Below are 13,682 nucleotides of genomic sequence, written 5' to 3' on the forward strand. Positions count from 1 at the left end.
TAACTCCTTTAAACTGAAACATGTGGGCTGTTTGTTAGGTCACAGAAGTAATTTGACATTGCAGATTTTTGTGTCTTGACATTTTGGCTGTGGACTTGACCTAGATTAAGTTTCTGGAGAATTGTGGTCATGTGAGAATGTATAGTGTATCCTTACTTCCTGGAAGAAGTACGCAGACCTTGACTATATCTAAAACATGTTTAATATACAAAGTCCAAATTAAAAACAGTACAACAACATTTAATTTTTTTCAGTTCTGGGTCTGAAGAAGCCCAGGCTTTATTTTTATTTGCTACAACAGAGGAGTATCTTCAAATAATGCATCGGCAAGGTGACAGGTAAGTGACCCCATGTCTGATTGGGGAATATATCTCTGATCTTACTTTCATTTTAAAATGTGGATGTAAATTGGAAGTCTGAGTAGTTTGGTCTTGATAAAAATACACACAATTATAGTTGTTCTTTGTATGGCAGTTTTTACTGGGTGTCTTATGATATGTTTACCATCTCAAGTGGAAGTCCAAACAAATTTTATTTTGTAGTAAAAAGTCTTTATTTCCAAAAGATTGGTTAACCAGAAAAACTATAAACCACCTAACACAAGACTTTGGTAAGAAAGAGATTTGGTGTTTCTTATAAATTCCCCCTTGCAAACAAAAAAGAATTAACACTTATGTAACAAGAAACATGTTACCCATTCTTATTCATTAACCAGTTGCCTGGTTTTAAGTCTCCAAAATTTGGATTAAAATTTACCCAAATAGGGACCAAACAAGAACATGAGATATTAGGGTGGCTTGTCCTTAGTTACTTAGGAATTGCCACTATATGCAACTTTGATTTTCATGGGTTGGGAGGAAGGATGCCTTTAGATAGCTAAGAGTATGTTGGAAAAGCAAGCAGATTCTATATCAGGACTTTTGCTTTTGTGCAAACTGAAATTAAACCTCTTATTTCTTTATATTTTGTACTGCTTTGTACAAGGGAGGAGAAAGCAGTTCACTTGAAGGATTAAAAAAATAATGTTGGAAACAATTCAGACCCCCAGAAAGCTCAGGAATGGAAATAGTGGTCCCTCTGGAATGAGGGTGCAAAAGGCATATCTCTTACTGAATATGACTGAAATGGATAACAATTGTAAAAAAAAAAAAAAGACCCAACCTTCTGAACACTGAATTAGTTTAAAACACAAAAGACAGACCCAATGATTTTTTTATTGAATAGTCTCTCTCGTAGTTAAAACAGTACAGATTCAAGGCTGTAGCATATATATATAATGTTGTGTTTGGAATATCCTGATGTATTTAATGCAAATTCTTAAAGTAGTGTATTCAAAGCATTGTATGCATCTCATCCATGGTACATATTTGGATTAAGCACGATAAAGAAGGCCTACAACAGGAGCAGAACAGTAATTTTAACAGTAAATGAGTAGAAACTGCTGATGGACTCAAGCTGGTAAAATGTCCTTTTACACTAATCCTTGGTAGTCAGTCTCCCTGAATTTGGTGTGCTTGTGTTTGGAAGGGGATGGGAAACCATGTCCCTCCCTATGGTTATGTCAGAGGACGAGACCCTTGGTGTGGAGGGCTGATGTACATAAGTTTGATTTCCCACCAGATTTTTCTGCTAACTTGATTCCGTGACATTCCTTTCTCCCTGGATTTGTCTTGATCTCTGAAACACTCTCTCTCTACATATAAAATTTTATGACTATAAAAACCCTTTCAAGTTCTGAGATAGTATTTTTGTTCAAGGAATGGCTTGGTGGGCTGCAGACAAACTCGGCAGAATGTTTGCATAACAGAAAAAAAGGTTTTCTTGTTAGAAACTGGTTTGCTGATTTAAAAGTCTGTGTTGGAAGGTTTTAAAAACTCAAGCCTGGGACTGCTCTAGAGGCCAGTTTTGCTGCTGTGGTTCTAGTAAGGATCTAGGATCACAAGGTTCCTAAGGCTGGCTTCCTAAGAGAATTATATCCAAAAAAACCCGAAAGAAGGGAATAATAATTTCTAGACTCAGTACGTTTTACCTCAGGTGTAAGAACTGGTTATATTTTTTTAAAAAGCAGCCATCATTTCTTTCCTTTGGAGTATCAGGAACCAGTATTAGGGGTTGAGATACTGGATTCAGAATTTCTAAGTGAAAGAAGAAAAGCCACCCAACATCAGTGCTTCTCTTCATGTCTGCCAGCTGTTTTCCCCAAGAACTGTTGATGACTGAGGAGACTCAACAAGGGACCCTAAAGTTCCACTAAATGAGGAGAGACAAGCAAACAGTAGTTTGCTGCAAGAGCAAGCAGGCCACAGGCAAGAATGAGGGGAATCTGCTCTCATTCCCACCCAATCAGGAATGTCTCCCCGCTGCTGTGCCCCTGGCACCGACGCACAGGGTCAGCTGCGGGCACAGCTGCCTCTCCATGTTGGGGAGGCCGGGGTCTCTGTCCTGCTGCCCAGGTGGATGCTCGAGAGGGACACATTCTGTTTAGCACAGGTGACCAACACTACTCACTTGTGCTGGAGGAGGGCCGGCTAAGGACGAGGGAACCCCCCACCCCCAGTCTGTGCCCACCAAGAAGTGTACAGAAGGGTGGCCCCAGCATCCACAGGACTACTGGGCAGACCACCCTGCAGAAATGAAAACTAGCATACACGATTTAAACTGCCTTAAACAAACAAGCAAACGATCCAGCCATTGGTGCCTCTGGAGGTCTAGAGTGTGCAGCCCTGGGACACATGTACCCTGGTTAACACGGATGGACGTTGCACGCTCTGATCTCCTTCTTGTCTTTGCAGCTGGTAAACTGGGAGCTTTTGAACCTCTTCTTCACAGTCATGTAGCGTTCCTGGATTCCTCCTCCGCACAGTTTGGTGCACTCTGACCAGGCTGTCCAAGGGCGCATCCTGCAGCCTGAAAGCATGAGAAGGCCTGGTTAGGCCAGCAGACATGGCGGGAAGAACAAGGAGACTGAACTCTAGTAAACAACTGTCAAACCTAGGTAGTTGTCTGGACTTCTCTGCTCTTGTATGTAATAATTTGTTGAATTCTTATCACGTTATTTGAGTTCCTATCACACACGTTAGCTCATTGGTGATTGACTGTTAAAATGGTCCATTAAATACTTTGCAGCTCTTCCCCATCAAGGAGCAGAGTCTCTTCCTCCACCCCCAGAATCTGGGTTTGGCTATATGACTTGCTTTTGGCCAATGGGACACGAGTAAGCATGGCTTGAAAAAAAGCCCTTGGGAACCTTTTCCACCACTGTGTAAGCAAGCGTGGCTATCTGTTGGGGAGACTACGTGGAGCGAGGCCCCAGAAACACAGGTGAGGCCACTCTAGACCTTCCAGCCCTACCTGAGCCACCACCTGACAGTAGTCACTCAAATAAGCCTAAGCTAAACCCCGCAGGAATCATCCAGCTAAAGTCAATCCAAGTAACTGCCCTACAGAATCCTGTAAATTTCATTTGTTTTAGAGTGGCTTATTATCGCAGCAATCAGCCAAGGAGCAAGTAACCACTTCCTCTAATGCTTTGCTCTCCCAAGCGCTTAGCTTTCCCAGTATCAAGTAAAGTGAAGTGAAAGTGAAGCCGCTCAGTCGTGTCCAACTCTTTGCGACCCCAGGGACTGTAGCCTACCAGGTTCCACCATCCATGGGATTTTCCAGGCAAGAATACTGGAGTGGGTTGCCATTTCCTTCTCCATGAGATCTTCCCAATCCAGGGATTGAACCCAGGTCTCCCACGTTGTAGGCATTGTAGGCAGACGCTTTACCGTCTGAGCCACCAGGGAAGTCTAGTATCAAGTAAACTCAGGTATAATTATTTTTCCCATGTAAATAGACTTGCCTTTCTCAAAGAAAACATCCCTGATCCCAAGATTAAGTTAGATCGTAATTAAAAAAAAAAAAAACAACTTCCATAGCACTATGTATATTAGGTTGGTGTGAAAATGATTGTGGTTTTTGCATTGTTGAAATTTGTCATTTGATACTGGAATGCATTCTAAGTAGATGTGGTTATGTCATACGTCATTTTAATGCACATTTCTCAGCTTTTTTGTTTTGCTAATGACTTATTACTTGCTGTTGATTTTATATTGGACTATGGAAATGATATTAGACAAAAAGCTATTCCCAGCTATTGTTTCACTGATATTGCGCTCTTGGCTGGGACCAGCTTATTCATCAGTGAAGCCCTAAGTGGGATTTTTTTTTTTAAGTTTTGGAACTCCTTAGGTTATACTGAAGGAGGGGGACACATAAGCTCTCTCCTTGTCTACAGAGAAAATTTAAGCCGGTCTTTGTGCTTCCGTTTTTGCCACCTCCAGACCATTCAACACAGGCCTGTTAAAGTCAATCTGTTACTTAAAACCTTCACCTGCAGGATCTGGTCCTCAGCAGCCAGTAGACCTTTCCTGGTCTGGTCCCTGTCCTCTGTCTGCGGCCTGGTTTCCTGCCTCCCCCATACTGTGTGTTCTTCTAGAGCCCACTTACCACTTGAATGTGTCTTGTTCTTGGGTATTTCCGTGCCTTTGCAATAACAACACCTGCTCCCTTGAAACACCCTTCTTTTACTAGCAAACTCCTACAAGTTCAAGACCCATTCTGCTTTGACATCTCCCTGAACGCCAGCCCCACACTTGGGGGCAGTACCTGGAAACTGGTCCCCGTCCGACTCCTCCCTCAGCTGTTCACTCCTCCGGCTCTCTCGGGCCTCCCTCCAGCGCAGGTTCTGGATGGATGGATTTCGGAGGCATTTCCGGATGCGGCACTTTTTCCGCTGTACAGTCTCTGGGCAGGGTGCGCCTCCAAACTGAGGCTCCATTTGGATCATGCGGGTTCGAATCATGTGTCCTTTCCCGCATGACTTGTTACATTCCGACCACTGGGACCACTCCGTGAGCTCACAGTCAATGGCTGGCAAGACACAGATGGGCATGAGTGTATCTCACATCCGAAATAAGATCTGGATACTTACTCTTCTTTGAACATCTTGACACAAGCCTCTGGGAAATGCAAAGCAGGTACTGTTACCCCATTTTTATGGAGGAAGAAACTGAGGCTCTAGGAGACAGACTGACTGTCCAGCCCACATGGTTGGTAAGCAGTGGATGCAGAATTGGTGCCCCAATTGAAACCCATATACTGTGCCCTCTTTATGATTCGAAAAGGCTTTTGGAGGGACTTTGAAGATTAGTTCAGAACCTTTTGCTCTCTCTGAGCTTCTAGAGTACTGTCAAATTAGCCTCAGGTGGCACAGACCAGCTTTCCACAGCCAAAGACCCTGCTTCCCTGAGGGAAGGCACAGCTCCCTGGTGCCATTTACCCCTGTGGACTAATAATACTAAGGACACTGTGACTTTTGCAGTAAGAGCCAGGCAGCGTCTCTTGTTCTTACATCATCCTGGGTCTTATATATGATGATCGTCAAAACACACAGGAGTCAGAAACAGGAAATTCAGTAGGGAAGAGGGAAGAAGTGAGTGGTGTCATGGCTTATCATGATAAGAGATCCAGCCCATTCTCACTAAGCCAGCACCTCTCACACGTGGAGGAAAGCTGACACCTCTGAGTGACCCTCAGGATGTCTTCCAGGGAGGCAGATGATTCCAAACTGCACTGCCTCTGCAGAGTGGGGGCCAGGTTGGCTGGATCTAGGAAGAACTAATTTTGTTCATGGTCTGCCCTTCTCTCCCTGTGGGAGCTCCGGCAGCTTTCCCATCTACAACATGGGGATAACAATATTTTTCTTATTAGGTTTTGAGGACTGAGTGAAGTAATACTCTCAGCCCAGTTTCTGGCTCACAGTGTTCCATAAATGTTCTTTTTCTTCTCCCTCCATTCACTGGGCCCTGTGGATATAGAGTTTTGTTTAAGTTGGTAACAGCATATCAGAAAATTCCAGAGCCCCAGCTCCAATGAGCTGTGTAAAACTCAGGGTCAATCGTAGTAAAAGCCCGAGGTTTTAATTGGATGATTGGGTCATCTCCACACATGACTTTGGTTAAAACAGCTCAGGAACTGTAATACATAACATTGGTGGAGGCTCAGACTTCCTTGGTGGGCTCAGCACTTTGTACTAGTTATATGGTTTAATTCTCAGAGCAGATGAGGGAGAGGGTTGCTAAATAATGTGCTGAAATTTATACAGCCAGTAAGGGACAGAGCTGGGATCTGCCCCTGGGCAGGCAGCCTGAGTAATTGCAAGGGAGAGGAAGCCAGAAAAACAGATCCTAGCAAATGAGTCTGACTTTCCACCACCTGAAGAGAAGGTCTCTGGGAAGACTAACCAGAAAAATGGGCTTTCTCCTTAGATAATAAATTCAGCTGGTCATAGAGATTTGAGAGTAGATGAGGGTAAGTATGGGGCTTTTGAGGGCTCTACTTGCTGGCCTGTCTTCGTATCAGGGAACCACTGGTTTAATGTCCACCTTCTGGTCATGGGTAAATAAAACAGTCACGGGCAGGGAGGAATAGAATTAAAAATCTTGGAAAACCCATGGGTCAGACTAGCCTCTAAACTGGGGGAGGGGGGTGAGTGGGGAACTACAAAATTAAGTTTTATTGAGCCTGTGCCGTTTTCCATCTAAGTCTCCTGTTTAGACTTAACAGCAGTTTGGGTGTCTTGTAGACAGTAGTGGGATTCCCCAGCCAGCAGTCATAGTGCAGGACCTAGCAGTATGAGCAGCATGCAGGCCTGGTTAAGAGGAGAGGCAGCTCCCAGGAGCTCCAGGACTTACGGCATTCAGGCAGCATGCACTTCTCCACCTGCTCCAGCTCCTCATTACAGTCCCCGAGTTCGGCCAGAGACTTGAGCATCCGCTGGCGGGTCCGCATGCCCTTTCCACAGGTCACGCTGCAGTCGCTCCACTCGGACCACAGGGACAGCAAGCATGGGATGGTGTCTAGACCAAGAGCCAGGTTTGCCACTGAGAACAGGCTCCCTTTGCTTTCTTTGATCTGGTGCCCCCCTACCCTTTGTCCTCCACTTGGGCCCCCTGAGTAAAGTGAGATTGACCAGTGGGTGCAGATAACCAAAGTGACCTTTATGGAGCCAGGAGTGGCTCAGCAAACCACTAACTGTTGTCATTCTCCTGCATCTCCCCTGGCCCAGCTGGTGCTCAGAATGTGGCTCTGTTATACGAATACAGGCTTCCCCACTTGAAACCCGCTGAGGGTCTGAATAGGGTCTTTCTTACTAGAGACAGAAACATCCCACATGCCCCAAGAACCGTGCGCTAAAAGATAGGCTCAATGATCTTTTTGGACACTTGGGTGCTGAAATCCCTAGAATGTACTTGGGTGCATGTGTGCATCTCTGTAGTGATGTGTGGGCCTATGTGCATTTGTGTGTGGAGGAGATGTATTGCTTTATGGGGCCACAGGCAAGTCCAATAGAACAAGAATGAAGGGGTCTCTGATGACCTGAGGAATGTACAACCTGCCTACATGTATAACCCCCAGAAAAGATACTCTAGGGTCCTATGAACACAGGTGAATGCTATTTAGAATCCACCAGCTTGCCACTGCAGCACTGCTCCTTCAAAGGAGGTCACTGTGGGTCTGGATGATGTCCACACACCTATAGCTTTCATCTTACAGGGGAAGTGCCCTGCCAGGATGGGGGCCCGTATTTCCCCCTGCACCTGCGCAGCCTTGACAGTGGTACACAGTGCTGGGGGCCGCCATCCTCTCCCCCAACGCGCAACCCCCCCCGCCACGCCCACTCACGGCATTCGGGCATCATGCACTTCTCTGCTTGAGATGTCTCAGCCTTGCACATGGAGCCGTCCGCGGGGCTCATCTTGACCATGCGATGCCGCTTCTTCATGCCCATCCCGCAGGTGGCGCTGCACTCGTCCCACTCGCCCCACTCGGTCGTCAGGCAGCTGCTGGGAGCTGGGGAGTCCGGTGGCGGCATCGTGTCAGCAGCCTCAGCCTCTGAGCCCCCGTCCCCACCCCACCCCGGTGCCCCACTCACAGCACTCTTCGTTGACCGTGCACTTCTCCGTCTCCTCGGTGGGCAGCGTGCACACGGAGCCGTCCTCCGGGAACTGCTTCACGTACCTCTCCCGGGACCGCATGCCGGTGCCACAGGAGATGCTGCAGGGTGACCAGGTGATCCACTCGGACATGGTGCATGTGGAGCCGTCTGCAACACGGAGCGGACGCTGCAGCCCCGGCGGCACTGGGGCTCGCGCGACCGACGGAGCGACCGAGCTCCCCCGAGGGCGGAAATCTACACGGTCAGCTGGCACTCAGGGGGATTTGGGCAACTGAGGATGGAAGCCAGTGTAAAGGGCACACATTTTTAAACCAGGAATTGTTCTTTAAAGGAAATGGCTTTCTCTGGGTACGTGGAGCACTGGGGATTACTCCTTCACTGGACAATACATTTGAAAGATGTTTGGATGGGTAAGAGTGTGATATATGCCTGATTAGTTCTAAAAAAAGGATGAGGGATATGAAGTCATCCATCCATCCATTTACTCATGTCAATTAAAATTTACTGACTGCTTAGTGATATGTGGTGACTGAGGTTAAAAAGATGTGTATAGTATGGATTTTCACCTTCTCCAGAAAGAGAGATGGGCACATAAATTGGCAATAATTATAGGTATTGAAAATATGACAGCAGATGCAAGCCCAGAGAATGGGAGGGGGAGAAGGCTCCTTGGAGTTCTGGGGTAGACTTCACACAGGAGGGCACGTTGGTTGGGTGGAGAATATCGGTATTTAAGATGAAGGGACTAGCTCTTGCAACAACCTGTCCGGAGTGTGCTGTGTGGCACTGGGAGATGAAGCTAGAGAGAAGGATGGAAATCTCAGCATGAGGCCAGCCTGCACACATCCACAGTCACATGTACACAGGAGTGAAGGCTACATGTTGTTACTGAACCTATGGACAGTGTTGCTAGACAGTGCTGGTGGAAGACAGCTGGAACCCACGTTACACCCAGGGAAATTCTGACACGTCCTTCAACAAGGATGAACCTAAAGACATTATGCTGAATGAAATAAACCAGTCAAAAAAAAAGACAAATACTGTATGATTCCACTTATATGAGATACCTAGAATATTCAGTTCTTTAAAAGCAGAATGATGGTTGCCAGGGGACTGGGAGTTAGTGTTTAATAGGTCTAGAGTTTGTTTTGTGAGATGGAAAGAGTTTATGGAGGGTGGTGATAGTTGCATAATTTTGTATGTGTATGTAACACCACTCAACTGTACAATTAAATAGTTGGTAAATTTGCTGCTGTATACCACCAAACAACAACAGGCATAGCCCAGCCATTTTCAGAACTGTCATTGCCACCTGGGAGCCACCGGAATTCCTCCCCTCTGGAGGTGATGGTTTAAGACCTCAGCTCCCCCTGTATAAACTTCAGACCATCCGCCCATCCCCGCCATCCTCAACCCCGAGAACGATAAAGTGCCTCCAGCATTGCTAGGGCTGTCACAACTTGCACCCTGCCTACGCATGCAGGGTTCACTCCCCTCTGAAATGCCTCGTCCCAAGCACAGACAGCCAAAAGTCACTGTGCAGTGTATCCAGGAGAGGTTGTTTAAGACCGTGGCCCAGGAAGAGCCAGAAAGTGAATGACCCGCCGGGGGGCAGTAAGGTCTCTTTGGTTATCCTCAGCATGGAAGTGATTTCCTTCCTTCCATAAACCAGCCCAGCCTCCCAACCCCTGCTTACTGCCTCGTTGCGCCTCTGAGACCGTTAAGATCAGAGCACAGAGTGTAGATCTGTTCAGGCAGAGAGAGGATTGTACCTTGGAAAGTGGGCAGCTGGCCTTTGCACAGCAATCAGCACGTGTTGTAGCTTCAGCCAGCATGACATGGGTGGTGCAGGTGTGTAGTTCAAGCCTGACTTTTTTAAGCCTGACCTTTGAGCAGTTACAAGGAAAGAACTGCTGCGATCAGTCCAAAGGCCCTGACGCAAGGAAGTAAGGGCTCTGACCTGGGCTGAGGCAGGCCACACATGGATAACACAGAATTAGGGCAAGGATCTAGGTTCAGTCTTGGCTAACCTGTTCACCTGCTTCTTAGAAAGAAATTGGAGGTAAGGCCCAGAAGCAGGCGGCTTGCTATCTGTAATTTGTCATGTTTGCTAGCTCTTTGATAACTTGTGTTTGTTTTCTTGTATGGCTGGGGGTGGTCATTCAATCTCAAGAATTCTTTTGATGTCATAAGACATCTGTGTTCACAGCCCTCAAGACATTGTTGGAGACGAGGGTCGCCCTAGGCAGTCAGTCCCCACTGACAATCTAGTTGGGGTCCTAGTGTCCACCGGGGGCATTGCCAGACCAGGTAGGAGAGGCTGGCATGGCCAGGCAGGACCCTCCCTTCCTGAACTGCTGTCAGCCGCCCGCTGGTGGGGGTGTCTCCTCACCTTCGTCACTGCATCCGGGGCCCATGCAGGGCTGGAAGTCCTGGGTGTCGGGGCAGGGGACGCTGAGATCCAGCTGCGCCTTCAGCATGCGCTGCCGCATCCTCTTGCCTTTGTCGCAGGTGGAGGAGCTGCAGGCGGACCACGGGGACCAGTTGGAGTAGATGCAGGTTTCGGGGGTGTCATCTGGGAAGAGTATGTGAGATATTTTCCCTGGGAGCCTGTGGGAGCTGTGACTGGCCCTCCCCCTGGACAAGTTCACGCGGGGACAAGAAAATCCTCGCTGGCCGACCAGCCTTGGGGAGGCGGGGCACTCCTGGGATGCAAGCAGCCATTCACTTCCCTTCAAAAATAATACTATGGCATCCCACTAATACCAATTGAAGTAACCTCAGAGTAAGGAAAGATTCTCCTACTGTCCCGCCTCCTCAACACATGAATGCCAGCTCTCACTTTGGCAGACAGCGTTTCCACACAGGTGCAGGCATATCATGGGCAATTTGGGGAAGCGTAGGCTTTTTCTGTGTTGTTGCTCTTCTTCCCAGGATCCCACACACAGTGTCACGATGAGAATAAGGATGGCTGGTGTTCACTGAGCACTTACTATGTGCCAGCATCATTCTAAGAACTTTATCTGTCCCATCAGTTCCTTACCACAACTCCCTAGGAGGCAGGCTCTGTTATTACCCCCATCTTACAGTTGAGGAAATGTGGAGAGGTGGGCTTCTCACCCAGGGCCCAGGGAGGAGAGCCCAGCTCGTTCAGCTCCAGATCCTGTGAGATACCCTGAGCTGAAGCCAGGGCTCTGTCACTGCCTCCTGACTCTAGGGTCTGGGCTGACTTTCCTTGCTGTGGAAGTGATTGGACCCACTCCTGCCTCACAGGCTAATGTGAGAATCATAGTGTAGAGTTATCTGAGTCCCATGAAGCCGATGCGGATGCCATTTACATGACACTTTAAAGGCCTGATACTGTTGAATACATATTCCAGTGTCAAGCCTTCACCATTTCCCTGATACTTTGTGCCTAGCCTTGGCCTTACTTCGATTATCTCCCAAGCAAAACTCTGTTTTAAAAAAGGGATCACCAAGTCGAAGGGTTTTTCTGTGGCTTTTAAAACATGTTAGCGAATTGCTTTCCCCAAAGATAGTTTATGTTTTACTCCCAGTGTATGTTGCCACCTGCAATAAAGGAAGGCAGCTTACCTTCATCTTTCTCTTCTGGAGCCAGGTCCGCTACAATATCGTCAACATTGTCGGGTACAATATTGCACTGTTCCCCCTGCAAAAGGAATTTTAGTTGGAGGGCTCTCACTAAAGAGTGGACTGTATGGGAGAAAGATGAGGGAGGATATAAAATTGAATGCCCACCCTGTATACAAATCCTAGGCCATGGCAGAGTTGTGGGCCAACTTTTACAATCTAACTGAATAAAGAAATGGCAGTGAAGCCACAGCTTCCCACTTGCTGACCCATGGCTGTGTGCTGTGCTTAGTCGCTCAGTCGTGTCTGACTCTGCAACTCTTTGGACTGTAGCCCGCCAGGCTCCTCTGTCCATGGGGATTCTCCGGGCAAAGAATCCTGGGATGGTTTGCCATGCCCTCCTCCAGGGGAATCTTCTCAACCCAGGGATAGAATCCACATCTCCCGCATTGCAGGCAGATTCTTTACCGACTGAGCCACCAGGGAAGCCCATGGCAGACATTAGAAATTGATTATGGCACTTACCATGAAGCCTAGTTACCTGGAGCAAATCATTCGGTTGAGCGTCACACCATTCCCCCATGTTGATTTTGCTTATTTATATCATAGGAATAATTTGTGTCTACAAACTCTGAGAGGCCCAGGAATTCCACATCCTAAATATACCAGGGATCCCATGATTCTAGAGCAGAAAGGGATCCAGTCTCTTGATGGGAGGGGTCTGTGCCGGGGTGAGCTGTAACCCAGTACCTTCCGGGCGATTCTCTCGATGACAACTCTGGCTACTTGAGTGATGGATCCACCCTCTGGATCATAAAAAGGACTCTGAGGATGATCCAGACTGGTCAGGGGTCGGATTTTCTCCTGGGGAATTGTGGGCTTGTTGGGTGACTGCAATGGAAAAAATACACAGATACAGAGTGGGAAATTAACAATTTGATATATATGATCAGAACAAAAACCTTGATAGGAACTTAACAAGTACAACTGTCCTTTATATGTGTAGAATTTGGTTCATGCCATGTGTTATGCATGGACATTTGTAGATCTATACTTTCAAATTCTCCCGTGTACACAGTAGGATTAATCCCAGATGACGATGCCAAGTTTCAGAGAGCCATTTCCAGCTAGGAAATAGCTGAACCCGGTTGGCCTGAATCCAGAGTTCTTCCTGCTAGACTGGGCATTGGTAAATGTTTGTCTGCAGAGGGTCAGGTGGTAAATATTTTAGGCTTCGTGGGCCACACCGTGTCTGTTGCAATGAGTCAACTCAGTTGATGTAGTGAGAAAGCATCTCCAGACACCATGGGATCAAAATGTGTGAGGCCGGATTCCAAAGCTCCAGGTTTGGCTCCAAACCACAGTTTACCAACATCTGTTCTAGATTGTTCTACCCCTAGTTTTCTGATGGCTCCAGATTTTGATGCAGTTGGTGTGCTGGCCGTATCTGAAAAATATTGACATTCATGGGAGAATCCAAACTCCTTAGCCTGGCCATCTGGAAGCCTTGGGAATCTGGTCCAGCTTAATGAACATCATTTTCCTTCTGTTCCCCCTTCTCTCTCTCTCTCAGCCTCTGTGCCTTTTGCCTGCCACTCCTTCACTTATCTCTGAACCCCTCTTTAGCAGACCCCCTCCCTATGCTCTCCTGACCATCTGGACAGGTACTTCCCAGAGCCTGAGTCACACAGCTTATGAGTACATGATGACGGGACCCTGCTGGGCTCCCCTGCTGGACTGACTGTGAGTTCCTCTGGCTCAGAGCCTCAGCCAGCTTCACCTCCGAGGCCAGGGCCCCCAGAACAGGGCAGGGCAAGGAGCGGGTGCTCAGGAAGGTCTGTCACTCAGCCCTGCAGGCATGCACACACCTCATAGGTCACCCCGCTGTCGGTGCCCGCATCCCAGGGGATCAGGTCCTGCACCACCTTCTGGACCCAGCCGCACTCTTTGGTGCACAGATCCTCTGCGGACAGGCCCACGTTCCAGTCGGGGCTGGGGCCCATCATGGTCAGGAAGGACATCAAGTGGCGCGTCCTATCCACTGAAAATTCAGCCGAGGGTGCTGCTCTCCTGGAAACAAATACGGAGA

At 47.7% G+C, this 13,682-nt stretch overlaps 1 protein-coding gene across 4 annotated transcripts in view; it reads right to left on the reverse strand.

The window, feature by feature from the left end:
- Positions 1 to 529: 529 nt before the first annotated feature.
- SPON1 (spondin 1) overlaps positions 530 to 13,682 on the reverse strand; it is a 460,458-nt gene continuing 447,305 nt past the window's right edge. For 3 of the 4 annotated variants that reach the window (XM_081545084.1, XM_081545085.1, XM_081545081.1), the window contains 9 exons: positions 13,462 to 13,663; positions 12,344 to 12,484; positions 11,597 to 11,672; positions 10,395 to 10,577; positions 7,979 to 8,149; positions 7,729 to 7,896; positions 6,738 to 6,902; positions 4,651 to 4,914; positions 530 to 2,907 (listed from right to left, as the gene is read on the reverse strand). In XM_081545084.1, coding sequence (XP_081401210.1) covers positions 2,744 to 2,907; positions 4,651 to 4,914; positions 6,738 to 6,902; positions 7,729 to 7,896; positions 7,979 to 8,149; positions 10,395 to 10,577; positions 11,597 to 11,672; positions 12,344 to 12,484; positions 13,462 to 13,663 — 1,534 coding nt within the window. In that variant the 3' untranslated portion in view covers positions 530 to 2,743. The remainder of the gene's footprint in view (positions 2,908 to 4,650; positions 4,915 to 6,737; positions 6,903 to 7,728; positions 7,897 to 7,978; positions 8,150 to 10,394; positions 10,578 to 11,596; positions 11,673 to 12,343; positions 12,485 to 13,461; positions 13,664 to 13,682) is intronic. The other variant, XM_081545082.1, reaches the window with a different exon arrangement.

Source organism: Giraffa tippelskirchi, chromosome 11 (genome assembly GCF_054371585.1).
Source record: "Giraffa tippelskirchi isolate mGirTip1 chromosome 11, T2T-mGirTip1v1.2.pri, whole genome shotgun sequence".
Lineage (NCBI taxonomy): Eukaryota > Metazoa > Chordata > Mammalia > Artiodactyla > Giraffidae > Giraffa > Giraffa tippelskirchi.